The following is a 27,689-nucleotide window of genomic DNA, read 5'->3' as shown; positions in this document are numbered from 1 at the left end:
AGCCATGCAGATATAGGTAAATATGAAAGGTGTAGTACACTGGTAACGTTGCACTATTACTATTCCATACACCACCCACTTTAATAAGGTATTCTGTAATATTAAATGTTGGCATTTAAATGGGTTTTGCACGTTTGTGCTGCTGCAGCACTTCTGGCAGCTCTCTTACAGGGGTCATTTAAGGTGCCAGTTGACGGGGAAGCAGATCTAAAGGATCCGGACATAAAACACAGCAGGAGAGAACTTAGGTCTCACCGTTTTATATAGCTCCCAATAAAGACGTACAAGGCAGAAAAAAGCAACCCGCACTGGCCTTGGGCCCCCCGCTAAAAGAGAGACAGGCTTAACCCGGATGGCACCATGTCGCCCACGCTGGTGATGGAGTTTCCCCCCCGAACCTCAGGGTGCTCAGCGAGCTAAGACAAGGGTGTAGACCAAGCCAACCTTGCCCATGGTACCGGTGATGCACCCAGCCCACCTTGCATTCCCGGTTCCAAGGCTTCGCAGCCCGTGACTCCCAGGAATAAAGAACAAAGCCCTGCTGAAGCTGGGCACAAACACACCATTGAGCACACGTGCAGAGGTGGTAGCCAGGGATTGTGCGAAAGGCTTTTCGAAACCATGGAGAAAAGCAGCTTAGACATTGCAGTTATGAACCTTCAGGGAAACGGTCAAAAGCAAGACTTTCTGGCCCTCCCCTGCAGCTTGTCGTTGGACACCATGTAGCTGTCCCCTCCGCTGACCCTCGCAGACCTGCTAAAGCAGCCTGGCAGCCTGATTCTCATGCAGGTCTGGAGGCCAGCAGCAGCAAGGAGCAAATCCCAGTGCTGTGCGCACACCAGTTCGTAGCGGATCACCTTCAGCAGGTCACGTCGTGCTTCTACCCTGGAAAAGACGGACACAAATCAAGGCCTAAAATAATCAGAGCAGTATTGGTAGCGAAGGTGAAATCTGAATTCAGCTGATGTGTTGCATAGATTCCACCAAAACAAGTCATTTTTACTCTCTATTACCAATTTTATTTAGCAAAGTCACCAAGGCCATTCATTCTAAATCAATGTATTGCAATTTCCATTTTATTTTCAAACTTAAAATGAACATGAAACGAAAAAAAAAAAAAAAAAAATCAGGAATATGTTCTGACAATATTTGCAAGGTTATGAAAAATAATTTCCCCCAAAGGCGTTGTGCAATAAATGGCAACAAATGCAGAATTCTAACAGCTCACGTTTCCCCCCAAATTAAGTGCACGATATTCGGAGCAGAAACAGTTTACATCAAGCCATAAAGGTGATGTTTGGTCAGGTCTATAACGCCAAGATGTAAAGCTTCAAACATTCCTTCAGCAGACGGGTCCATGCAAATTCCAGTATCACCTGAGGGCGCAATGGTGCTGAAGCTGGTCGTGCTCGTGCCTCACGGAGGGTTTGGATGCGGGTTTCGATCTGGCTCAGTCTGTGTGAAGTTTGCGTGTTTTCCCCGTGCCTGGGCTCATGTGGATTTCCTTTGGGTGCTCTGGTTTCCTCCCACACTCCAGAAACATTTCCTCTCAGGAGAACCGATCACTTTAAATTGCCTGTAGACTACGAACGGGTGCGCTTCAGTTAGCCGCTGATAGACTGGAGTCCTGCGCTGGGTGTACCCTGCCTTGCACCCTCCGTTTCAAGCACAGGTTCCGAACCCCCGCCACCAAGAATTATGAAACACGATTAATGGCGACAGATGGATCATATCAAGATTTCACTGTTCATCGGCTGTTTCGTTAACACGACACTGGTCAGGCATCAATGTTTCTGTTCAACCGCTTTACACGGGTGCGGTTCAGTATCACATATTATTTGCGAAAGTATCTTTTCATGCTTTGGAAGCATCTCTCCACGTAGGATCACAGGAACTGTGCAAAGAAACAAACTCTTGGAAAGGAACCTGTAAAGAAGCCCATCGACGGTGATGGCGATGGTGCGGGTGCCCTTAGCGAACTCGCCTCCGGCACCGCGTCACACGGCCTTTGTTTCGTTCATTTGTTCTTATCCTCCGCTCCGCCACGCGCCGTCCTTCTGTTCCGCGGAGGCTCCTTCAAGCCGCCGTCGCCGTCGCCGTGAGTGCGGCTGTGCAGCTGAAGGCTCCTCATGTGCATGTAGAGCCGCCCGCACTGCGGGCAAGGGAAGGGGGCCTCCCCCGTGTGGATTTTGACGTGCGCCTTCAGGCTGCTGTTGTGGCGGAACGTCTTGGGGCACTGGCTACAGGAGTAGGGTTTCTCGCCGGTGTGCCGACGCTGGTGAGTGCGGTACGCCCCCAGCTGGCGGAAACTCTTCCCGCATTTCTCACACCCGTAGGGCTTTTCCCCCGAGTGAAGCCGTCCGTGGTTCTTCAGCACGTTGAGCTCCTTGAAAGCCTTGCCGCAGACGGCGCAGACGTACGGGCGGGCACCGGTATGGCTGCGCTCGTGGATGCGCAGCCCGCCGAGGCCCCGGAACGTCTTCTTGCAGTCCTTGCAGCTGTAAGGTCTGGAATCCGTGTGCACGAGTCTGTGAGCCTTGAGGCCCGTGTAGTGGCGGAAGCTCTTGCCGCACGCGGCGCACTTGTAGCGCTTCTCCGCCGAATGCACAAGACGGTGGGTCTGAAGGTTGCCTGGGCGACTGAAGCAGCGCCCGCAGTCCTCGCAGTAGTAGGGCTTTTCGCGCGTGTGAACGCGCCGATGGTCCTGCAGGTAGACCAGACGGCCGAAGGCCTTGCCGCAGTCCGGGCAGGGGTAGGGCCGCTCCCCCGTGTGCACGCGCTCGTGCAGTTTGAGATGCCCGCTCTGCCGAAAGCCCTTTCTGCACACTTTGCAGCAGTAGGGCGTCTCCCCGGAGTGGATGCGTCGGTGTATGGCCAGGTTGGTCGTGTGCCGGAACTTTCTTCCGCATTCTGGGCAGGGAAAGGGCAGCTCTCCAGAGTGGATGAGAGCATGAGAGCGCAAGTGGACAGCGCGTCGAAACCGCTTCCCTGGAGGAAGGAAAAGCAAACTGTTGTTATAAACAGCTACTGGGGGGGGCAGCCACCCGTACTTGGACCCCTAGAGTTTTTTTTTTTTTTTTTTTTTCCTCCCTTGCTTTTCGGTTGGGAGCTTTTTTTTTTCCTTTCCTCCACGGCCAGCGGGCATACTTACAGCTTTAATAACCGCATGGATACTGTTGTCATTTAATGTATAGCCAACCTTTTATTTGTATTATGGCTCTAACCCTTCGTTCTGCGCTCCGTGTCACTGCGAGACAAGAGCCCTCTATACCGTAATAATGCGAATCAGTTCCGTTCAATTGAGCTCATTTTGATCTGTGACAAAAGAGCAAAGTCCAGTACAGGCCTGTGTACAGAACTACAATTTTGCAATGTGTTTTACATTCATATTTACGATGCGGTTTTAAAGCACACCGTGGTTTCTTTAAGTGCTCCAATTAGCAGCTATAAAGAATCATTCATAAGAAATTCATTCGTCATAATGACTATATTCTACTGTCAGGTGTATTTAATTTCCAGTGTTCAGAAAGGTAGAGAAAACGAAGCCCGGGATGACAGACCGTGAGATCACGACGGACCACCTCCACAGCGCGGCACGGAGGCCAAGACTCACCGCACTCGGTACAGCTGTGCAGTTTCTCCTCGGTGTGTGTGCTGGCGTGCCTGAGCATGTCGCAGCGGCGCTTGAAGCTGCGGCTGCACACTTTGCAGCGGAAAGGCTTCTCGCCACTGTGGATGCGCTGGTGCATGCGGAAACTGGCCATCTGGGTGAAGCGCTTGGGGCACGACTGGCAGGCGAAGGGACGTTCCCCGGAGTGGGTGCGCATGTGATTGGTCAGGACGCAGGAATAGCGGAAGCACCTGCCGCACACGTGACAAGCGTAGGGCCGCGGAGGGCTGTGCACCTCCTTCTGGTGGTCCTGCAGGCCAGTGCTGGTAGGAAACACGCTGTTACAGTTCTGACAGGGGTAGCTGCTTGCACTCCTCTGGCCTTCCTCCTTCATCGTCTTCCTGGCAGTGCCTTCAAGTACAGTCAAGCTACCTGCCTTGTCTTTCGGTTTCAGCGTTTTACTTGCGCTGGACGCCCGGCTGCTACTTTTTTCCCGGAGTCGAGTGATTCTGAGACCTCTGCTTGGAGGCCGATCGCGGAGATCCGACCTCGGGTTCCCCTCCGGACTGCTGCGCGGCAGCTGGTCTCCCGCAAAGGTGGGATTTGGGTTTTCCAAAGCAGCCTCCGCCTCTCCTTTCTCAAAGACGCGCTGAGAACTACGCACTTCTTCTTTCACCTCCAAAAGATCGATGTGCTCTTCCTTCACACGAGAGAATCCATCCCAGACAGAGCCCTCCAGCTCGCCAAGCTCCATCACGTGATTTTTACCTGCCGAAGACAAATAGAAAAGCCCTCTTAACGATGTCACCGTTTTTGTTAATATACTTTTAAACGGGGCAGAGGGGCGGCGCAGTGGGTTTGACCAGTTTCCGCTGTCCGGTAGGTCTGGGGTTCGAGTCCCGCTTAGGGTGCCTTGCGACGGACTGGCATCCTGTTCCGGGTGCGTCCCCTCCCTCTCCAGCCCTACGCCTGTGTTGCAGGATTAGGCTCGGACTCCCCGTGACCCCGTATGGGACAAGCGGTTTCAGATGATGCTTTTACACAGCTTTCAAGGGTACATCCCAGCGCATGAAATTTTCAAATAAAATCCCAAACCAGTGCAAATGTTAAAATGTGCTAATATTCTACACATTAAAATCTCTTGCCTCTGCCACACTGTCTGCTCTCCCTTCTGCTGCACAATTCTCAGATCCATCAACAGACAATGCTACTAATATTTTCCTCTCTGCCCCTATCTTCCTCTCTTGACTCTCTCTGACCACTGTCTTCTAGACCAGGATGCCCAGCACCACCCCATGGTTGACTGATACATTATGTGCTAACAGGACCAAACTCTGGGCTGCAGAGCGATGTCACCCTCTCCTTCTACTCTCACTGCCGATGACTTTGCTTTGTTTTTCAGAGACAAAGTCAACGTGATCACGAACAAGTTCTCAGCATCACCCTGCCTCGTTCGTGCTGGACCTCCCAGCGAAGTCATGCTGTCTGAATTCAAGCCACTCTCAGAATCTGAAATCTCCGATCTCCTGATATCACCCAGCGCTACCACCTCGCTTGATCCGATCCTATTGTCAATCCTACAGACCATCTCCCCTCAACTCTCCACCTTCATCTCTAAGCTCAACTACTCCTCGCTCTCCTCTGGCTGCTTCCCATCTGCCTTCAAAACTGCTCTCATTTCACCTCTAGTAAAGAAACTCTCTATGGATCCTAACTTAGTCCAAAACTATAGGCCAGTCTCCCTCCTTTCCTTCCTGTCTAAAACTCTAGAACGAGTGGCCTGTGATCAACTATCTGAATTCCTCACCTGGAACCATATCCTCGATGGATATCAGTCTGGATTCGAAGTTGATCACTTCACCGAGACAGCGCTCCTGGCAGTGTCTGATGCTCTCCGGTCAGCTAGAGCGGCCTCCCTCTCCTCGGTCCTCATCCTCCTTGACCTATCTGCAGCATTCGACACTGTCAACCATAAAATTCTGCTCTCCTCTCTTAATCAGCTTGGGATCAAAGGAATGGCACTAAGATGGTTTGAGTCCTATCTCTCTGACAGATCCTATCAAGTGGTCTGGCGGGGCTCCCGTTCTTCTTCTCTGCCTCTCTCCTGTCTCCGTCCTGCAGGGCTCAGTACTGGGCCCTCTGCTCTTCTCGATCTACACCTCCTCCCTCGGCCCTGTCATGACCTCCCATGGATTCAGATACCACTGCTAGGGTGATGATACCCAGCTCTTCCTCTCTTTCCACCTGAAGCGTCAGACATTTCCGTGCACATCGCTGCCTGCCTGTCAGACATCACTGCACCTGATCACCACCTGCAACTCAACCTCGCCAAAACAGAGCTCCTACACCTCCCAGCCTGCTTGTATTCCTGTCACGAGCTATCGATCAAACTGGACAATTCACTCATTTTGCCTACCTCCTTGGCTAAGAGTCTGGGAGAGATGATTGACTCAAGTCTGTCTTTCTCTCAGCACATCAAAGCCACAACCTGGACCTGCAGATACACCCTGCATAACATCCGCTGGATCTGTCCTTACCTCACAACAGACTCTGAGCAATTACTTGTCCAGGCCATGGTGACATCCCATCTGGACTACTGCACCTCTCTCTCTTGTCTGGCCTTCCTGCTACTGCCATCAAACCTCTACAGCTGACACAGAATGCTGCTGCCTGAGTTGTGTTTGACTTGCCGAAGGGTTCGCATGTATCTCCCCTACTTGTTGCACTGGCTTCCCATAGAGGCCCGGTTCAAATTTAAGACCCTGGTTATGACCTACAAATGCATCAATAGAACTGCTCCCATCTATCTACAAGACTTGATCGTTCGCTACAGGCCAGCCAGACTGCTATGCTCTTCCACATCTGTGTGCTTGGTGGTCCTACGCATGAGAGGTAAAGCACGGATGTTCTCGGTTCTGGCTCATTTGTGGTGGAACAACCTCCTGCTCTCACTCAGAACTGCTGAAACTCTGTCCACATTTAAAAAGGGTCTGAAAACTCATCTCTTCCAGACTCACTTTGCCCATCATCTCTCCAGCTCATGTAAGGTGTAAATGTTCATACACTATAACTTTAAGATCATGCCCAGATAAACCTTTACACAGCTAGTTCTGTAATGTAATGTAAATGTTTATATATATTTTAAAAAAAATACTAGGAAGGTGATCAGGAATCGTGGACATTTGGATAAAGTTTTATGCATCTACTCGTGTGATGAACATTGTTTCTTTCCACCATATGAACCAAACTAACTGCACTTATGAATCACATGTCTGCATCTAAGTGTCTCTTTCTGTTAATGTAATGAACACATTGTATTTTCTATGAGATGTACGTTGCTTTGCAGAAAAGCGTCTGCTAATTGAATACATGTAAATGTCATGTCTTATGTAAGCTTCATATTTTTAGCGATACAGAATTTTTGCAGTCACCTTGTTACTTGTCAGTATAGAATTCTAGTAGTTACTCATTCATACAGAATACATGTAGTTATCCAGTTACACAATGTTTGTACTTCAATTTTATCTGAGGGCATGAAAAGGAGGTTGCAGCGGGACATGTGTGACTTGCATGCGATCAGAGTTCCCCGATTCACGTTCACTTACTAATGGAACGAAGAGATTCTAAATCAAATCTCGACTCGTTTTGTCCTCGGCTCCAGAAAACGGGGATTCCGCCAGAACAACTTAGCAGCGGCAGCTGGAGGACCCAGGTGTAGACGCAGCAAGCTGCGGTAATGACACAGCCCTCATTTCACTGGGCCACTAGAGTTAACAACAGGGCGACGGAAGTCATCTCCACCTTGACTCTCCACATCACTGAAATTAACGCAGAAAACTTCCATATTCGATGTTCTGGGACACTCGGTAGTGTCTGGCTTAGGACTGCTGTCTTCCAAAGCAAAGGTCCCCAATCTGAGGCCTTGTTCCTGCTGTAGAACCCACGATCAGGTTGTTTACCCTAAACCGACACACTAAGTGTACCCTGCTGTATAAACTGGCAAATCATTGGAAAGTTGATGATCTAATATTGTAAGTCACCTTGGAAAAAGGCCTCAGCCAAATAAAGAGCAATAAAGGTACAGCAGACATGTGTAACTCACTACAGGCTATTTATGGGCTGTAGTATAAGAAATAGGAGGGGGTGCGGTGGGGCAGTGGGTTGGACCAGGTCCTGCCTTCCGGTGGGTCTGGGGTTCGAGTCCCGCTTTTGAGTGCCTTGTGATGGACTGGCGTCCCGTCCTGGGAGCGTCCCCTCCCCCTCCCCCTCCGGCCCCACGCCCTGTGTTGCCGGGTCAGGCTCCGGCTCCCCGCGACCCTGTACGGGACAAGCGGTTTCAGATGCTCTGTGTGCGTATAGGAAATAAAAGCGAATAATTAGAAACAGGAAACATCCAGAAGACTGATGACAAGTTGACCTGATATGCACTGTAACATTGTACGTGTAAGTAGGGTAAGGACAGCAAAGGGCACACACTTCTGTTATTTTTCACAAACTTCACGTTTTGGCAGACTGGACACTTCTGTTTCTCCAAAAATGGTTGTTTCATACGCAGAGCCCAACATCCCGACATCTGCATGTGATTCGGGGTTTATTGTTTCGCAGAGCAACCGCAGCACAGCTCAGCCACAACACAGCACCACGGGTCAGCTGCAGCAAAGCACAGCAGGACACACAGCGCATCACAGCACAGTTCAGCCACAACACAGCTCAGCACAGCAACACAGCTGAGCTCAGCATGTCAGTCAGTGGCGATGCGAAGAAAACAAGGCACACGCAGCCAGCCAGCTGTGGGGGCGGCCTGGACAGGACACACAGTCAGTGACTCAGATGACTGTGGCCTCCAGATGTGCTGCGCGCGGAGCCCTTCCTCCTTCGCTGATCGCCGACCGCTGACAGCTGTCAAACAACACAGCCACGTTTCGTGGGTCGGAACGCCGCGGCGGCGGCGGCGGATACCTTGAGACGTGCGAATCGGACGTGCGCTACTACGTCTTCTCTTCATATCTGGACTCGGTCGGTGGGGTCGTTCTTGCAGCTAACTTGTCCTGTTTGCCTCCTTTTTCATGTTTGCACATGTGCTACGTGACAATGTGTAGCTCGCCTCGTTTTATTTACGCGTCTCACTCCGCCGGTCCGTTAGCGGTACAGTCTCATCTGCCATCTTCCAGGAGCCAATGAGGCAGAGCACGTGAAGGACCGCCCCTTACTGGTGCGGAACCAATCGCATGCGGCTATTCCTTGTATACCGCCCCTAATTTGTGCTCGACCAATCGCGTGCAATTATTCATCGCATGCCGCTCCTAATTAGTGTATTGCTATTGTTGTTGTCGCTGTTACATTAGATACATGTTACAAATGTTAAATAACGTTTATTTTTCTGTAATTATAACTCTGAAAAGAACATACTTTTCTTGACAGCTTTCTTTTATTCAAAGTGTTTGCTGACAAGAGGGGGTGCGGTGGCGCAGTGGGTTGGACCGCAGTCCTGCTCTCCGGTGGGTCTGGGGTTCAAGTCCCGCTTGGGGTACCTTGCGATGGTCTGGCGTCCCGTCCTGGGTGTGTCCCCTCCCCCTCCGGCCTTACGCCCTGTGTTGCCGGGTAGGCTCCGGTTCTCCGTGACCCTGTGAGGGACAAGCGGTTCTGAAAATGTGTGTGTGTGTGTGTGTGTTTGCTGACAATAGTATTCTGCCTTTTGGAGAGCGTAGGGCCCACTCCGTTGAGGGTAATTGAAGCTGGTCCTTCCTCTTTCGCTGCAGTAAGGAGCACGGACTTTTACTGAATCAGTGTATACCATGATGCTAATAAGGCATTTTTTAATTACTTTAACTGAATATCCCCCGGGGTGTGGTGTTGCAGTGGGTTGAACCACAGTCCTGCTCTCTGGTGGGTCTGGGGTTCAAGTCCTGCTTGGGGTGCCTTGCGAGGGATTGGTGTCCTGTCCTGGGTGTGCCCCTTCCCCCTCTGGACTTACACCCTGTGTTACCGGGTAGGCTCCGGTTCCCCGTGACCCTGTATGGGACAAGCGGTTCTGAAAATGTGTGTGTGTGTGTGTGTGTGTGTGAATATCTCCCATGATGCCACACTTTTCCCTGCTCATTACAAAGATGCTTTCTTATCAATAGGCTGCTATACTTCTTTAAATACTCTATGTGGATTTCTGAAAATTCAATGGACTTCAGTTCATAAGGAGAAAACTGTAATTACGCATGTCCTATCTTAAATTATAAGATGTGTTACAATTAGTAAGACACTGCGGTATGAGGAGATACCTGGAGAAGTAAGAGAGATTTTGCTAAAAAGAAACCCGTAATCATGCATTCACAGATTCATTCTTATGGTAGGATTGTCCAGTGTACTGCATCAAGTCCTTGCTTCTTCCATCCATCCATCCATCCATACATAATCAGGGTGGTCACCCACAGTACACCATGGGGTCACCAGTGTGTGGAAGAAATTCTTTTCTGGTGAAGCCTGAAACAGCTTAACTGGACATTCCTCTAGGTGAAGCCTGGGTTTGTTCTGCCTAATTAATCTCGTAGCTTCCTTGTCTTTATGGACACCAGAGCCAGGATGTACCAACATTAACACTGAACAGCTCCTTGCCTTTTACTGCGTATCTCTTTGCTTCGAACGCTACCTGATCTTTTCGTCTTTCGGTGCTCCATTAATGACACAAGGATTTTGTGACCAGCCCAAACAGAGACAGGCCAGCTGCTGCTTTTACACCTTATCGGACCGTTTGTTTCCGTCTTACAACGGATCGTGGATGAGCTTGAATCATCCAGTAGACATGGGGTCCTTCTTGGCATAAATACCTGTTTTCCTTTCGGGGGGATACCTCAAAGCACTTTGTGACATCCTGCCACTGCTGGTACTCTGTGTCTTGGTGGTACTCTTGACTGAACCTTGATTGTACCACTAAAGTATTTTTTGCTTAACTGCTTGCCTGAGTTCAAGCTTTCACCCACAAGTCCGTCGCAGAGCAACCGTACGTGTCTTTGGATTGCGGGAGGACGCACGGAGCACCCACGCAAACACAAGGAGATCATGCGAATTCCACACAGACTGCGCGAGATTTCGGTCCACGTTCCAAACCGCAGCCCAAGCACCGTGAGGTAGCAGCTCTACCCGCTTTAACTACTATGCGGCAACCGTTGACTCATAATGCATTTTTTAATGGGAAAGGACGGGAGAAGTTCCCCCTCTTGGCAGGAGGAGCAGGACAAGCTGGGAAAGTGTCAAGCCCAGAGAAGTGCAACATAAAAGAACTACAGTAGTTTTTGTGGCGTGTACCCCCTTGGAAGGGAATGTAATTCGACCCTTTTACTCTTCAATCACCATTCTAGCCACGTCCACTGGCCTTTCCGCCAGCCCAGCGATGCAGGCCGTCCGGCCCACGCGGGACACGAAGAGACTGCATGTGTGGCACGGCTGTCCCCAGTCTAGTCTAGTCATCATGTAGCCAGTGGGATTGTCATACATCACATGAGTTTCTCTTAAATATGCGATGATGGTTTTTTTTTTTTTTTTTAATTATTTTGTGTTTATTTTTAAGCAGCGCCAGAGAGAGCGAGCGGAGCAGCGTTTGAGTGTTTCGCACCGTCAGAGCGGGGGGGTCGTTGCCATTGGAGACGCCGGGCTGAGGTCCTCGCTCGGCTGCCATGGAGAGACGCCTGCGAGCGCCTGCGAGCTCCGTCCTGGCCGCGATCGCCGCGCTCGCCGCGCTCCTTCTCCGCGGTAAGAGCCGCCGCCGCCTCCAGTCCCTCCCGGCCTTCGGCTTCGCTCTCCGAAGAGCGGCCGTGGTCCGTTTGCGGTACGATTTTGCGGTACAGTTATCCGCTTAACAGCGAAACAAGTTGCACGAGTGAAAAAGAAGGAAAACAGACGACACACATCGCAGGGAATTTCTCCACAACCTTTTTAACACTAAATATTCTAATGATCTCTCGAGCTTTATGGCCCACATTCTACTTCACTGCCGCTGTTGTAAATGTGTGTGTGATCATGTTACAATGTAGCAGTGTACATCACACAGTGTTAACATGTTGCAGTACAGTACATTGCGAGGGAAGCAAATCCTTTGATGTGTTGCGCCGCTAGGAAGGGAAATGCTTATAAAGCTGAGCTTTGATTGAAAATGTGCTTCCTGTTTGTTCTGGCTGGAACCTGGAGCCCCTGGAACCCGGTCCCTCCAGTCACCAGTCACCCCTCCTTTCTTCAGGGATCCATGCTCAATTTCCATCTCTTCTCTAGTTTCTCTTTCGTTATTTTCAAAACGGTCCACAAGTGCAGTACGAAACCCGAGGATTCTGTCATTTCCAGCTGCACGTCGAAGAAAAACTAGAAGCAAATAATTTGCCCCGCTTAAGTATTTGGACAGAGTAAAAATTCATACGTGAGAAAATTTCCCGGAGTAAAGTTACTGGAAGCACTATTGGAAAAATACGCATTTTAGAATGTTTTTCATAGTTAAATCAAAGCGGTCTAATAATGGCTGTAAGACCATGAAAGATACAAAGAAAGTTCATTCCACTTACCACCTCTCATTTAATCTGGAAGTGCAAAGACCATGTGTTCAGCATCCAGAGTATGATAATATAGAATAAGTACAGTATAGGATTGCTCTATAGCTCCTACTTGTTCAGTAAGACCCGGAAGTGTGTAACTCTTCATTCTCAGATGTGCTGGGGTTCACCATGATGCACGAGCAACTGGAGAGGTGTTTGCAGGTGAAGGGGGGCAGGTCCAGAGGCAGGGTGAGCCTAGAGGCGTGCAACTTCAGCTCAACCCTCCAGCACTGGCAGTGGCACCCTGACACCCTGGCCCTGAGCAGCTGGCACACGGGAGAGTGTTTGAGCGTGTTCCAGGGCCAGGAGCATAAGAGCGTCCGCCTGCAGAGCTGTGGGGCAGGTCGTCGAGATAGAGTGAACCAGGCCTGGCGCTGCACCAGAGAGGGTGATGTGATACTGAAGAGCAGGGGCCTTTACCTGGGCACCCGGCGCAGCTCCACCAAGCTCTTCCTCTCCAAGGAGCCTGGCCTAAATACCATATGGAAGAGGCAAAGTGGCCACACCATCTGCAGCGAGCACCATGGACATCGACATGATGTAGCGGACACTTCCCCCACAAGCAGTACTAACACGCTCCTGAAGAAGAGTAAGAGCCGTAGAACGCTGTAGACACGCACCATCTGTCCGGTGACCTCGGTTGATGCTCATCCTCCATGCTTCAGTAGTGCCTCCGCAACCCGTCTCTGCCGAAACCACCATCAGGTGTCACAGAGCAAGAGCGCAGTAATTCCCCAATCTGACTGAAGACTCCTTCTAGGTAACAGATCTATTAATGGGTGATCTGCATTTATCTTAATGCCAACAAATTCAGTTCTCGAAAACGGGAGGAAAATTAAACGAAAGTGAGCAAATTAAAATGAAGTTTAACATTGAAGTTCTGCAACTGCCGGGCTTTTCAACTTTCATATGGGTTCTGCCATTAAACAAAAAAGTAAATAACGTAACAACATTGTCAAAACTAATGAAAAAGTGATGGAACTTTTACTGGACGTACACTCACCGGCCACTTTATTAGGTACACCTTGCTAGTACCGGTTTGGACCCCCTTTTGCCTTCAGAACTGCCTTAATTCTTTGTGGCATAGATTCAACAAGGTGCTGGAAACATTGCTCAGAGATTTTGGTCCATACTGACATGTTAGCATCATGCAGTTGCTGTAGATTTGTTGGCTGCACATCCATGATGCGAATCTCCCGTTCCACCACATCCCAAAGGTGCTCTATTGGATTGAGATCTGGTAACTGTGGGGGCCATTTGAGTATAGTGAACTCATTGTCATGTTCAAGAACCAGTTTGAGATGATTTGAGCTTTGTGACATGGCACGTTATCCTGCTGGAAGATGGGTACACTGTGGTTATAAAGGGATGGACATGATCAGCAACAATACTAAGGTAGGCTGTGGCATTTAAATGATGTTCAGTTGGTACTAAGAGGCCCAAACTGTGCCAAGAAAATTTCCCCCACAACATTACACCACCACCACCGCCAGCCTGAACCGTTGATACAAGACAGGATGGATCCATGCTTTCATGTTGTTAACACCAAATTCTGATCCTACCATCTGAATGTCGCAGCAGAAATCAAGACTCAGACCAGGCAACGTTTTTCCAATCTTCTGTTGTCCAATTTTGGTGAGCCCGTGCGAATTGTATCCTCAGTTTCCTGTTCTTAGCTGACAGGAGTGGCACCTGGTGTGGTCTTCTGCTGCTGTAGCCCATCTGTTTCAAGGTTCGACGTGTTGTGCGTTCAGAAATGCTCTTGTGCATACCTCAGTTGTAACGAGTGGTTATTTGAGTTATCAGCTCGAACCAGTCTGGCCATTCTCCTCTGACCTCGCATCAACAAGGCATTTTCGCCGACAGAACTGCTGCTCGCTGGATATTTTCTCTTTTTCTGACCATTCTCTGTAAACCCTAGAGATTGTTGTGCGTGAAAATCCCAGTGGATCAGCAGTTCCTGAAATACTCAGACCAGCCCGTCTGGCACCAACAACCATGCCACATTCAAAGTCACTTAAATTACCTTTCTTCCCCATTCTGATGCACACTTTGAACTTCAGCAGATCGTCTTGACCATGTCTACATGCCTAAATGCATTGAGATGCTACCATGTGATTGGCTAATAAGATATTTGCGTTAACAAGCAGTTGAACAGGTGTACCTAATAAAGTGGCTGGTGAGTGTATTTTCTTTTGATCTGTGACCTTCTACGGGGCTGTATTTTAGTACCATGTAACAAATACACTCGACATGCTGTGAACACTTACGTGCTCAGAATATTGCGGAAATAAATGTTGCAAACAAAAGCCTCCAGCATTTCTTGAGAAAACTGCTCAAAACATTGTAATTATATCAAGAAAAGATTTTTCAGTCATAGTTTCATAACTGTAAAGACACTCAAAATAAAGTAATAGGCAAGTCTAATGGTTGCATGTCCTCCATTCTATATATGTCTTCTATGTAACTGTTGTGTCGACTGAAACCATGTTCTGAGCGCAGAGTTCTCTCAAAGCATGTCTCAATACATCTTCTCAAGAAATTGTAGCTCCTCCTGAAGCTGTCTTAAAATCATCACAGCAGTCTGAATCTTGTTTGTCTTTCCTGTATCCTAGGTTTTAGTCTTGTAGCTGCAGCAGAGGATGGTCGAGCTCTGCTTTACCCGACCGTCACACATTTTACAGCACAGTCTCTCACTAGCCTCCCTCCCGTGGAGCCCTCGATGGCTTTTTTCGGCCTGGAGAATGGTGGGTATGAAAATCGCTTGCCAAATAAGAATCGCTTGTGCTCCTCCTGTGTTTTTGGTGCCCCGGTACAGGTTTCCATTCAACTAGTTCACAGTTATTAACACTGCTTAATGTTAATTGGTACTGATTTTAGTTTATCCTGTCTACCGCATCAGGTCCTGGCCAGCTGCGTTTGGTCTGGCGCAATGAACCGAGACCGCATTTGAAAGTTACACCAGGTGGTTGCGTGATAGAGATGGTGAAACACACTGCATTGTGGGAAACACATAGCCACGCTCTTCGTTTCAGGGCAGGCGCTATACTCTCACACACACACACACACACACACACACACACACACACACACACACACACACGCACACACTTATCCCAAGCGGGGTCATGGCAAGCCAGAGCCTAACCCAGCAGCACAGGGCTGGAGGGGGACGGGACACACCCTGGATGGGACGCCAGTCCATCACAAGGGACCCCAAGCAGGACTCAAACCCCAGACCCACCAGAGAGCAGGCCCAGGCCAAACCCGCTGCGCCACCACGCCCCTCAGATGCTATACTGTAGTCTCTAATTTTGTAATTATTCATTTGTTTAAATGTGCCGTTTGTCTTACTTGAGGCGGGCCGCACACATCATGGTACGTTTACTTGACTAAACCACTCACTTTTAAAATTTATTTAATAAAAATTAGATCCTAAACGAATGCAATGTTTGCATATAGTTCACTGTTATCCTATAGACCCAGCAAAACATTAAAAAAGTAATGACAAAATAAGAAGTCTTGCCTAATTTATGCATTTGTTTATACAGCTGAAGGAAAATGTAAAAACATAATGAAATAAAATAATGTTAATTGTTCTTGCCTCTGCTGCAAATGTAAACGTAAAAAATATCACAGATAAAAAACTTTTTTTCTACAGGCCTAGGTTTGCTAGTCCCACCACGGACACCATTCCCAGATGCCCGGCATTAAAAAAGCTTTCCTCAAGTTAAAAAAAATATATAATATATATATTATATGTTTTAAAAAAAGGAAAAACATGTTCTACATCAATGTGTTATGCACCTTTTTTTCTTACCATATGAGGAGACATTTTGGGTGATTTTGCTGTGAACTTGGGCTGGGACTGGAAAGAACTGTAATTTTATCCCACAAGAAATAACAGAATAACTAATTTCATGAACCAGTTTTTGAAAGTTTGGCCCAAATTCGGGAATGAATTAGGAGTCGCTAAGCGGAGGGTACGACTCTATTAAGAGAGACGATCAAGGCAGAGAAGTGACGGGGCTGTGATTTCCCACTTTACATGCAGGAACGTTCAAGTACAGCTGGTGTGAGATTTAGTGACCGTGGAGTGAAGGTTTGCTCAAAAGATGGTGCTGTTGCTTTTCCAGACTTATATTCCAAAACAAGGTCTCAGAGTTAAGAATTGGTGGATGAGGAGACGAACAGCCAAACTGGGAACAGGCCAATTGCTCGTACCGTGAGCCCAAACCGGAATCCTTAGTCGCTTTGCCATTACTGTATGCTTATACATATTGTCTTCAAGGGTGATATTTTTTCTGCATCTCATCCATCAGAAGATGATACTGAGTTCCTGCTGAGGCTCATTTTGGGTTCACGTATGTATCTGCCTTAGGTTAATTTTATACTATTTGGAAGAATACACACACACACACACACACATTTTCAGAACCGCTTGTCCCATACGGGGTCACGGGGAACCGGAGCCAACCCGGCAACACAGGGCGTAAGGCCGGAGGGGGAGGGGACACACCCAGGACGGGACGCCAGTCCGTCGCAAGGCACCCCAAGCGGGACTCGAACCCCAGACCCACCGGAGAGCAGGACTGCGGTCCAACCCACTGCGCCACCGCACCCCTATTTGGAAGAATATTTTATAGAATATCAATCAATCAATCAATAAATCGATCAATCAATCAATCAAAGGTTTATTTATCAAAAGCACAACAATACAGCGGACAGCAGTGGTTGCTGAAAATGAAATGTCTTTTTCCGCAAGCTCATGGGAGGAGGGATAAAAAAGTAATGACATACATTAAGATTACAAATAAGTTAAAAAATATTTGCAAAATACAACATATTGTGTTACATTAATATTATTGAATATTAATGTTCTCAAGCTTAACAAGACAAAATGAAATAAAACATTTCTAGGAATATTTTCCCTTTGTCGAGCACCTAACGACACTGAGGGTCGGTTCACGATGAGGGTTTAATAGCTATAATATAGTAATTATCGGGAAGGTGTACTTGTCATGAACATGTTGCTGCGTTTTCATTTCATCCAATTAGAGTTTTAAGACTCGGTTTTCTGGAAGTTGTCAAGCATGTATTCACCTAACCCCTTGCCCCAGCTCCACCCCGTGTGAACTCCTTTCAACTTGCCTCTGTTCCACCTCTGCACGCATGCATCGAATGTAAGCCGGTGAGAGAAATTCACATGCAGTGGCCCGTAAAAGTAGTTTTATTATGATTTAATGATGAGAAATTCACATGTGGTGGTGTGACTTTGTGGTGGGAAGGAGATTCCCAGGGTGGCAGCACAGGATCAGCAGAAGCAGATTTAAAAAAAAAAAAAAAAATCTCAGCTCACTTCTGTAATTGGTCTCTTTGAGTCGTGTTTTGGACCTCTGGTTTACAGGAATGACCTGGAAGGTCACCATGCTGGTCCTCAGCTCTCTAGCTTTGGTGATTGGGTTGGTTATTCTCCTTCTCAACATCCACTACAACAGGTGAGAGGATAACTACGGTACTTTTGAGGTACAATTTTGTCATACTGTCAATAGTATAACATAAATCTATGGTTTTGAAATGTAAACCCCAATAAACGACATACTGTTTCTATTTCACTACCCACTAGAGCAGTAACATTATACTGCATTTAGTTGTTTATATGATTTGATTATTGGACGTCTGCTCTTGTCATGCTTCTTTGTTTGTTTCTCTGGTCGGTGTGTGGCTGTCCTTTTCCGTCCCTCTAAAAGGAAGAAGAAGGTGGTTTGCGTTCTGAAATCTCTCTCCCAGCCTGAAGCGCCCAGCCAGCCCAGTTCTCCGGTGCCCAACGAGAGGGCGCCTCTGACCCGGCACCCCATGCGGACCCCCAACTCGCCCTCCCTGCAGCGTGGAGAGATCCTGATAGAGTGGAAGGACGGCACGGTGACCCCGCTGTTCGACAACGGCAACTAGCTGCACGATTGACTGACTGGGAGCATCGCTGCACCGGTCTTCCTCGCACAGAGCCATGTGAAATAAGGGCTCGGGTTCCACTAAAGTGCTCCAGTGGATATTTAGTCCAAGTTTTTGCGGATGCTTAAGAGACATCACAACTAATGACAATGAACCTTTCTAATACTTGAAGTAAAGCCGTACTAATTCAGGTGTATCCCAGTACTGCTATTTAGGTGATACCTAGAAGAGCTGATACGTGATGCCTTATAACTGATACATCTGCCTTAACATTTAACAAAACATTCGGCTCAATGTATTTTTCAACTTGTACTAAATGTGTATTATGCGTGTTTGTACTACTTACTAAATGTGACTCCATTCAAAATATGTTGCCAAACCAGACATGGGCGAGCAACATTTTGAATAATTTAGGAACTATGTAATTAAGTATAGTTAAAAATTCTATTATTTTTTTTTATAAAAAGTAGCGACAATGTATTGTGGAGTGCGATTCATTTTAATGTCAAGTAAGGTAAACCTACATTCATTGCAGCAGTATTATGTTTATCGCAACTAATGAATAAAATAGTCGAAAGCATGTTTACGCAGCGCAGCCTGTATTGTCGTTCACCGTTATTACCGGTTCTTTTTTTGTTATTGAGAATTTCCAGATTGCATGTCTGAAAAGACCTCCTTTTGACATCTCGGAGTGAGTCGGGAAACCGTGCTTCACTGTGTTTTTTTGCTCTGTCGCCACACGAGTGATAGCTCTAACTCTAGAAAGTAAATAACACCAGTTTACCAAGTGTTAACCTGCTTTCCTAAAGCTACAATAAAGGACTTGTTTTTCCTGACATGTCTGCAAAGTCTTGATCGCACGACAAATTGAACTCGTGTCGTCCTGTTTACCCCACGCTTGTGTAACCAGTTTGTGTTTATGCAACATTAATAGAGCCGTTTATAATATCACGGTAATTCCTCCGCAAATGAAACCACACAGTCCTTGGTTTAGAGAGACACACGCATTGTTTGAAGCTGCTTGTCCCAAGCGGGGTCGCGGCAAGCCGGAGCTGGAGGGGGAGGGGACGCACCCAGGACGGGACGCCAGTCCATCGCAAGGCACCCCAAGCGGGATTCAAACCCCAGACCCACCAGAGAGCAGGCCCAGGCCAAACCTGCTGTGCCACTGTGCCCATCTCCAGTTCATATATATAAATAGAATATATAAATATATAAGACATACTGTACATAGAACTGACAGTGAATTTGGATTGTGTGCATTCCATTTTATGGCTTCAAATATGTTCTAAAGGGAACGGTTGCCTTAGTGCCAGGATAAGACAGAGAACTGTTAGGTCACCCCAAATTCTAACAAATATTGTGTGAATGAGTCCATTACAACTTTTAAAAAACAAAAATTAAATTCATAAATAGGTTACGATGAGCAACGTTTCGAGACTTTCATTTAAGTGTGGAAAGAAATGTTTTCCGCTAGAGCCTGTTCATGCTTGTTTTTGGGTATTGTTCAGGGAAAGGATGGGGAAGCTATTATGGTGTGTTGCTTGTTTCCTGCTTAATGTTTGAAAAAAAAAAAAAGGCAAGCCTATTTTGTTAACCCTCGGCCCAAAATTTTACAACCCACTCAGTGTATGTGCTGTACACTATGTGCTATAATTGCTATATACTGTGTTCAAATGTAACATTCACTGATGTCAGCGAATCTGTATTAAGTTGGATATCAAAGGGGATGCTTTTTTTTGCTTCTGATCATATATTATTTGCATTCATGCTGAAAACACTTTATAAGAAGACTCTGGAAAGGGCAATTTGATGGAAGATGGAACATGAACTGCTGATTTCCTGTACAACTGCATGCATTTCCATGTCAGATGTGGGTCTTCCGGACCTGCTAGGGAATGTAGCTCGTCTTGGATTAATTTTATTTTTAAATTAGATGGCATTAGATCCCAGTCCAAGCATTTCCAAATGATGCACATTTCATCTTTTGGGACACTCAGGTGTTCCTTACGCCACGGTTTGTACATTAGCAAGATGAAACATTACATTTATTCACTTAGCAGACACTTTTCCTCTAAAGCAACTTCCAATGAACTCTATATAGTGTTACTAGCCCACGCACCTTATTCACCAAGGTGACTTACACTGCTAGATACACTACTTACAAGGGGTTACTCATCCATGCATCAGTGAAACACACACACACACACACACACACACACACACACTATGGGGGAACCTGAACAGCATGTCTTTGAACTGTGGGAGGAAACCAGAGCATACAGGGGAAACCCACACAGACACAGGGAGAACATGCAAACTCCACACAGTCTGAGCAGGGATCGAACCCATCTTCTCTCTCACCACCCAGGTGCTGTGAGACAGCAGCACTACTCACTGTGCCACCGTGCCACCCATTATAAATGTTTCCATTTGTGTTTCCAGTACTTCATTAGTTCTTCCTAAGGCGGCTGCGTTGGCTTATTGCTTGTCGAATTTATCATTTCTGAACTAGCTTGGGATCATGTGGAGCTGTGGTTCGGGCAGTTGGCTTCAACAAGCCAGGCGGTGCAGAAGTGCACAGAATCCTTTCTCCACGTACTTCTCATACAGGTTTTCTGCTCATTTCTGCCCGTGTTTCAGACACGTTGCCGCTGCTGAATTTAATTTGTTTATTGCTGTATATGCTTCTAAGTTTGAGTGGTGTTTTATTTCCAGGCACCCTTAGCAAAAGCAAGTTTTGCCCGTTCTTGCCTCGCGTGTGCTAATTGTGGCATAAGCTGAGCCCCATAAACCGCAACTCCACGCGGGATTTAAGGGGTTTTCTAAGAAATTCACGCAAATTAGTTGTTGCTAAAACCTTCTCGGAGCTAAAATCTCCCAGAGCTGATCCTGGTGCGTGTTGTTGCTACTATTCTCTTAGGCTGTTAATTCTCTCTCTCAATGGTACAGCCTCTGCGAATTAAAAACGCAGGACAGGAGCGACACGGACCAGCACACGCTTGCCAGAACTAGACGTTCATCTGCTCCCCCCCCTTGGTTCCACCACTTGAATGTAATCTGTCACTGAACCGAACAGCAGCGATATTGACAGTTAGAACATGACTCATGGTAAACCGGGAGGGCAGCACAATATTAGACAAACAGTACCTGGTCCGGGTTGGTCTGAACAGGTAAAGAAAAGCGTGACAAAAGAAGGAGGGCCTCACAAAGATATGGGATGTAGGATGTGACTTTCTGTCTGTGAACACACCCATAGTGTCAGGCAAGTCTGCACAGAGTGTAATAATAGAGCAGCAGGCACGTCCTCTTAGTGCGGCATCTGTCTATGTGGCGGAGGCCCCGAGGGAACTTGACCTCATGCCAGCCGCTATGTACAAAGAACAACAAATCATATACAAGGATTTGTCAAGCAGAGCATAAACATTTCAGAAACAGTACCACTGGCATACAGGTGGAAAACAGAAGTAAGAGATGAGGAGTACTTAATACGAGGGGCGCGGTGGCGCAGTGGGTTGGACCACAGTCCTGCTTTCCGGTGGGTCTGGGGTTCAAGTCCCGCTTGGGGTGCCTTGCGGCGGACTGGCGTCCCGTCCTGGGTGTGTCCCCTTCCCCCTCTGGACTTACACCCTGTGTTGCCGGGTAAGCTCCGGTTCCCCGTGACCCTGTAAGGGACAAGCGGTTCTGAAAATGTGTGTGTGTGTGAGTACTTAATACTCCAGCTGTTTTACATCCCTTAATTCTTCAGCACACACACACACACACACACACACTGGCTGAAGCTGTTTGCCCCAAGCGGGATCATGGCGAGCCGGAGCCTAACCCGGCAACGCAGGGCATAAGGCCGGAGGGGGAGGGGACACACCCAGGATGGGACGCCAGTCCATTGCAAGGCACCCCAAGCGGGACTCGAACCCTAGAGAGCAGGACTCGGCCAAACCCGCTGCGCCACCGCACCCCCCAGATTCATCAGCCTTTTGTCCAACTTATGCTTCACAACAAAATAAATGTAACTAGGCATAAACTTAAACCAAAGGAAATAACCATTTAAAAACCAAACTGGAATTAAATGTTAGTCTGCGTAACATTCAGTAGTTAGTGTTTGGAAGGAATAAGGATCTCCTGTGGGCTTTCCATAAAACGTAGCTTTTTAACTTCTTCATCCATCCTGCTTTGTCACCATGTCGTGTCGTGTTTAAGAACGTTGAAACGTTGTTGGTTGGAAAGCTGTTGTCGCTCCCAAGAGATTCTCACCTCAGATAATTGCTAAATATGGGGAAAAAATTGTCTCTCAGACCATACTCTAGTGATAAGAAATTACCAATAGATGAGTAAAGCAGGTAAAAAACAAGAAAATGTTTGAGACTCTCTGCAAGGGGTTGTTCTTCTGGAGTGTTAAATATACATGTTGACATTCATAAAAAAAATCAGAGATTTTCACAACATATTAGATGAAATGAACATACAGAACTCTGTAGAACTTTCAGCATTTAATAGAAATAATCTGTCATGTCAGCTTTACAACTGCTTTGGAAGTTCAGGTTGCTCTCAGCCACTATGTTTCGGAAACGGGCTGGTGAACCTTCACCTGGATGACATGCTGGAGATAGATTCACAAATAGCTCCTTTTATCTTATGCTTGGAGGACCCACTGTGTGTGTGTGTGTGTGTGTGTGTGTTCTAAATGAGGAACTCAGATCTTGGGCAAGTCTTTGCAAGAACCTTATCAAGCCTTTTTTCATGCATGTCCTCACCCAGATGAGTTTGTACAAGCTCAAGATCAGTCCATCAAAGTCTTTTCTTCTCAAGCATTCACCTCTCACTTGAGGAATACTTGATAGTCAACATGCTAAACCTGGGTTTTTGACATTGTCTGCATGTGGAAAATGCTTTGACGGTGTCTGCATGAGTATGTTGCTGAGACGAATATTATGTGCCGAAACTCCAGAGTGTAAAAAATCATTTCCAAAAATTTTTAAATGATGCTCTATTAAACCTTTGTAAATGTCTCAAAATGTTTTTTGTGTTTTTACTAATATTCTATAGTCTTCTGTAGACAGTTGTGAAACTGAGGCAGAACAGACCAGAGCAAACCAGAATTGTATTCTGGCACTTTCCTAGATAAAAAAAAACATACTGAAAACTTGTTTGACTAGGTAGTGCAGAACTGCAAAGATTACATCATCTTCACATCAATTTATTGTTTACTGAAATCTGAAACTGTCTGGCAGATTGGGGAGATTGTTCATATCTGCCCAGATCCTTCAAAGCACATTTACATTTTCACACTATATGGTTATAAAGTTGCTTTAAGAATAACCATCTGCTCTCAGTCAGCGTTTGTCTCGTTGATGAGCTCAAGCCTCATCACAGTTTCATGGAAAGTAAAATATTTTCGAAAACCTGCAGTTTCATTACAACATCCTGCTAAGGATGGTCAGTGGTGAGAATGAAAACCTGATTGGGAAGAACGGCCTGCCCGATCCGAACCCGAATAGTGAAATCTTATTGGACTTCTGTGCTAGTCATGGTTTGTCCATAACAAACACCATGTTCAAACACAAGGATGCTCATAAGTGTACTTGGTACAAGAGCTCCTTGGGCCAAAGGTCAATGATTGACTTTGTAGTCGTTTTTTCTGACTTGAGGCCGCATGTTTTGGACACTCGGGTGAAGAGAGGTGCTGAGCTGTCAACTGATCACCATCTGGTGGTGAGTTGGATCAGATAGCAGGGAAAACTGATGGACAGACTCGGTAGGCCCAGACGTTTAATGAGGGTGTGCTGGGAACGACTGTCAGAGGACCTTGTCCGGAATGATTTTGACTCACACCTCTAGGAGAGCTTCTCCCATGTCCCGTAGGAGGTAGGGGACATGGAGTCTGAATGGATCCTGTTCAGAACCTCCATTGTGGAAGCAGCCAGGCACAGCTGTGGCCAAAAGCTTGTTGGTGCCAGCCAGGGCGACAACCCGAGAACCCGCTGGTGAACACCAGTGGTGAGGGAAGCCGTAAAACTGAAGAAGGAGGCCTTTAGGGCCTGGGTGGCTCTGGGGACTCCTGACTCAGCAGACAGGTACCGGCAGGCGAAAAAGGCGGCAGCGGCTGCGGTTGCAGAAGCAAAATCCCGGGCATGGGAGGAGTTTGGAGAGGCCATGGAAAACGACTATCGGTCAGCTTCAAAGAGGTTCTGGAGAACCATCCGGCAGCTCAGAAGGGGTCGGAGGAGTTTCGCTCAGGCTGTGTTTAGCAGGAGTGGAGAAACTCTGACCTCTTATGAGGACATTGTCGGGAGGTGGAAGAAGCACTTTGAAGAACTCTTAAACCCGAGTAATATGCCTCTCTTACAGGAGTCAGGGCCAGAGGCTCTCGGGTTGTCGGAGTCCATTTCCCTGGATCCACAGTGCCAAAGCACCGGGGGTGGATGAGATCCGCCCGGAAATGCTTAAGGCCCTGGATGTTGCAGGGCTGTCATGGTTGACACGCCTCTGCAATGTTGCATGGACCTCGGGGGCAGAGGCCTTGGATTGGCAAACTGGGGTGGTGGTCCCTATCTTTAAGAAAGGGGACCGGAGAGTATGTGCTAACTATCGGGGCATCACACTTCTCAGCCTCCCTGGGAAAGTCTATGCCAGGGTGCTGGAGAAGAGGCTCTGGCCGATAGTTGAACCTCAGATTGAAGAGGAGCAATGCGGATTCCATCCTGGCCATGGACCAGCTTTTTACCCTCTCACAGACCATTGAAAGGGCATGGGAATTCGTTAATCCAGTCTACATGTGTTTTGTGGACTTGGAGAAGGCCTATGACCGTGTTCCCCAGGAAATTCTGTGGGAGGTGTTTCGAGAGTATGGGGTACCGGGGCCATTACTGCAGGCCATTCGGTCCTTGTACACACACACACACACACACACACACACACACACACACACACACACACACACACACACACACACACACACACACACACACACATTTTCAGAACCGCTTGTCCCATACGGGGTCACGGGGAACCGGAGCCTACCCGGCAACAGAGGGCGTAAGGCCAGAGGGGGAGGGGACACACCCAGGACGGGACGCCAGCCCGTCGCAAGGCACCCCAAGCGGGACTCGAACCCCAGACCCACCGGAGAGCAGGACTGCGGTCCAACCCACTGCGCCACTGCACCCCTTCCTGGGTCCTTGTACATACGGAGCGAAAGCTGTGTCCGCATACTCGAAATTAAGTCAGGCCTGTTCAGTGTGGGTGTTGGACTCCGCCAAGGTTGTGCCTTGTCTCCACTCCTGTTTGTGGTTTTCACGGACAGGATATCAAGGCTCAGTCGAGGTCAAGGGGGCATTCTGTGTGGGAGTCGGAAGGTGACGTCTCTGCTTTTTGCAGATGACGTTGTCCTTTTGGTACTGTCACATGGTGGTTTGGGCATCTGATAAGGATGCCCCCTGGACGTCTCCCTCTGGAGGTATACCAGGCACGGCCAACTGGGACGAGGCCCCGAGGTCGGCCCAGGACCCGCTGAAGGGATTATATCTCAGTTGGCCTGGGAACGGCTGGAGATCTCCCAGGTTGAGCTGGAGGAAGTTGTAGGGGACAGGGGCGGCTGGGCCTCTCTGCTCTCCCTGCTGCCACCGCGACCCTTTTAGGATAAGCGGGACAGAAGATGGATGGATGGATTCACCTCCATCACATCACCAGTAAGTTAAAGTCTCTTAGTGATGTTTCTAGGCGACCTACGTTGATGCCTCCAATGTAGAGCGACCATGCTCCGCAACGGCATCCTTATGCTACACAGATAAGATACAGATGTTGCAGAATCCCTTTAGGGTTACTTCCCATTACTCACCACAGTATCGTTGCAATATGTAGTATTTTTGCATTTATCATACATTAGTATTTCTACTACATTTTAGTATGAAATTGATTAGTGTCCTCTTAATTGATCCAAGCCTTCATTACAAATTGTATGTGTTCCTGTGTTCCCAGCTGACTCCCTTGTCAGTTAATCTCCCTATAAGCTGATTGATTTTGTTATTTAAGATAGCATTTAAATGTGTCACTTTTCAGAAGACTGCTGTTTTAATTCAGTTTAAATTTTTCTTTTTTTTTTTTTGTATTTCTTAAGATATAAAAACTAGAAGAAAAACAATATTTTATCTTCATGAATTACACCACCAGTTTTCAGCCCTTTAGTCCTGGTCCAGAAGATTTATTGTACATGCTGATTTTCTACAAATTGACCTTATAGCTAAACATTGGAATAAATGTCATTTTAATAAATTCCACTACACACACACACATTTTCAGAACCGCTTGTCCCATACGGGGTCACGGGGAACCAGAGCCTACCCGGTAACACAGGGCGTAAGGCCAGAGGGGGAGGGGACACACCCAGGACGGGACGCCAGTCCATCACAAGGCACCCTAAGCAGGACTCAAACCCCAGACCCACCAGAGAGCAGGACTGTGGTCCAACCCACTGCGCCACCGCACCCCCTAAATTCCATTATTCAAATCAAATTATGGTCAAGGCCTGGCTCTAGATTTTCAGTCTAGTTGCATGGTATTTCTTTTGAGAAATATCACTTCTACTGAATATCTTAGGTAGCGGCTCCAAGCAATACCTGCAGCATCAAAAGTGACTTACGGTATATCCCAACAGCATTCGTGTTCTTGCTAATCTAGCACACAGCCGTTCTGCCTTCGTTGTGCCAACATCAACATGAAGCTTTTAAGTTTGCGGGTTTGGCAAAAGCAAATCAGAGAAACCTGGATTCCTTTCAGGTAGAAGTGCAGGCATCACGTTAAAGTGAAGACAGGCATTTATCATTAACACCTGTTTTTAAAAACACTGTGATGCCAGGAATTTTTGTCAGAGTAACACATTCTTCAGCATTTATGCTACCAGACATAACACCGCTGTTATGGCCAGACATAAAGATGTTTAATATTCTATGTGCAATGCACTCTAGGTTAGGGGTAAAAACATTCTAGAGGGCTATACATTGCCACATGCTGCTGATGAACATCAGTAAACCTGTTTCAACCTACTTTCTTGTTTTGATATAAAGGTTGTTCAGATGCAACTCATGTAGTTGACATTCACATGAGCTGCTTTACATTGTGCTTTTACAACTGAATGCTCTACCTTAAATACTCCTGAAGCTGTGAAGAGACAATGTACCAAGAACAGGCGTGCTGTTTGGTAGATGACACATACTTTGCTTAAAGGTAACAAATTTGTTTCAATCTCAGTCAGCAGTTTTATCATGACACTGATTTATTTTTCCCAGCAGCTCTATTTCAAATCAAGATATCAAGATGATTGTGTCACAGCGACACCCGAACCTCGATCAACAGCACCTGGTTTCAATCAGAGCACTTGGCTATAAAAACCATCACTCAATCACCTTCCAGTTGTGGAATCTCACTAGAGACAACAGCTTGCTCTGCGTTCTCAAACCTACCTCGCCTTGCTTTTCCCAAGTCCTGTCCCTCATCGGTCCCCAGTCCACGTCTCTTTGGAAACAACCCCTTGCCTGGTCCCACGACTTTGGGTCCTCACC

General features: G+C 47.3%; 2 protein-coding genes across 3 annotated transcripts; one reads left to right on the top strand and one right to left on the bottom strand.

The window, feature by feature from the left end:
* Positions 1-873: 873 nt before the first annotated feature.
* LOC108938519 (zinc finger protein OZF-like) lies at positions 874-4,364 on the bottom strand. Its single transcript, XM_029259708.1, has 3 exons — positions 3,614-4,364; positions 1,377-2,988; positions 874-885 (listed from the first exon to the last, which is right to left on the bottom strand). The coding sequence occupies exons 1-2, from the start codon at positions 4,362-4,364 to the stop codon at positions 2,018-2,020; spliced, it is 1,722 nt and encodes a 573-aa protein (XP_029115541.1). The 3' UTR covers positions 874-885; positions 1,377-2,017.
* A 4,240-nt stretch (positions 4,365-8,604) lies between these two features.
* Positions 8,605-18,935, top strand: LOC108938509 (uncharacterized). Of its 2 annotated transcripts, none has more exons than XM_029259599.1 (6): positions 8,605-8,626; positions 11,172-11,350; positions 12,293-12,769; positions 14,796-14,927; positions 17,588-17,678; positions 17,931-18,935. In XM_029259599.1, the coding sequence occupies exons 2-6, from the start codon at positions 11,275-11,277 to the stop codon at positions 18,130-18,132; spliced, it is 978 nt and encodes a 325-aa protein (XP_029115432.1). In that variant the 5' UTR covers positions 8,605-8,626; positions 11,172-11,274; the 3' UTR covers positions 18,133-18,935. The 2 variants fall into 2 exon arrangements, with proteins under 2 accessions (XP_029115432.1, XP_029115433.1); XM_029259600.1 differs by lacking the exon at positions 8,605-8,626 and adding an exon at positions 11,017-11,035.
* Positions 18,936-27,689: the final 8,754 nt, after the last annotated feature.

The sequence above is a fragment of the Scleropages formosus genome, chromosome 17, assembly GCF_900964775.1.
Source record: "Scleropages formosus chromosome 17, fSclFor1.1, whole genome shotgun sequence".
In the NCBI taxonomy this organism is placed as follows: Eukaryota; Metazoa; Chordata; class Actinopteri; order Osteoglossiformes; family Osteoglossidae; genus Scleropages; species Scleropages formosus.
Note: the sequence above shows the minus strand (reverse complement) of the source record. Positions and strands in the feature narration are given on the sequence as shown.

What these genes read in the sequence shown, in the direction of transcription:
- LOC108938519 (XM_029259708.1), bottom strand. Translation starts at nt 4,364, where the DNA reads ATGGAGCTTGGCGAGCTGGAGGGCTCTGTCTGGGATGGATTCTCTCGT. An exon ending in GCACAGCTGTACCGAGTGCG is followed by an intron (nt 2,989 to 3,613) that starts GTGAGTCTTGGC and finishes TCCTTCCTCCAG; the next exon opens with GGAAGCGGTTTCGACGCGCT.
- LOC108938509 (XM_029259599.1), top strand. Translation starts at nt 11,275, where the DNA reads ATGGAGAGACGCCTGCGAGCGCCTGCGAGCTCCGTCCTGGCCGCGATC. An exon ending in TAACACGCTCCTGAAGAAGA is followed by an intron (nt 12,770 to 14,795) that starts GTAAGAGCCGTA and finishes CCTGTATCCTAG; the next exon opens with GTTTTAGTCTTGTAGCTGCA. An exon ending in CTCAACATCCACTACAACAG is followed by an intron (nt 17,679 to 17,930) that starts GTGAGAGGATAA and finishes TCCCTCTAAAAG; the next exon opens with GAAGAAGAAGGTGGTTTGCG.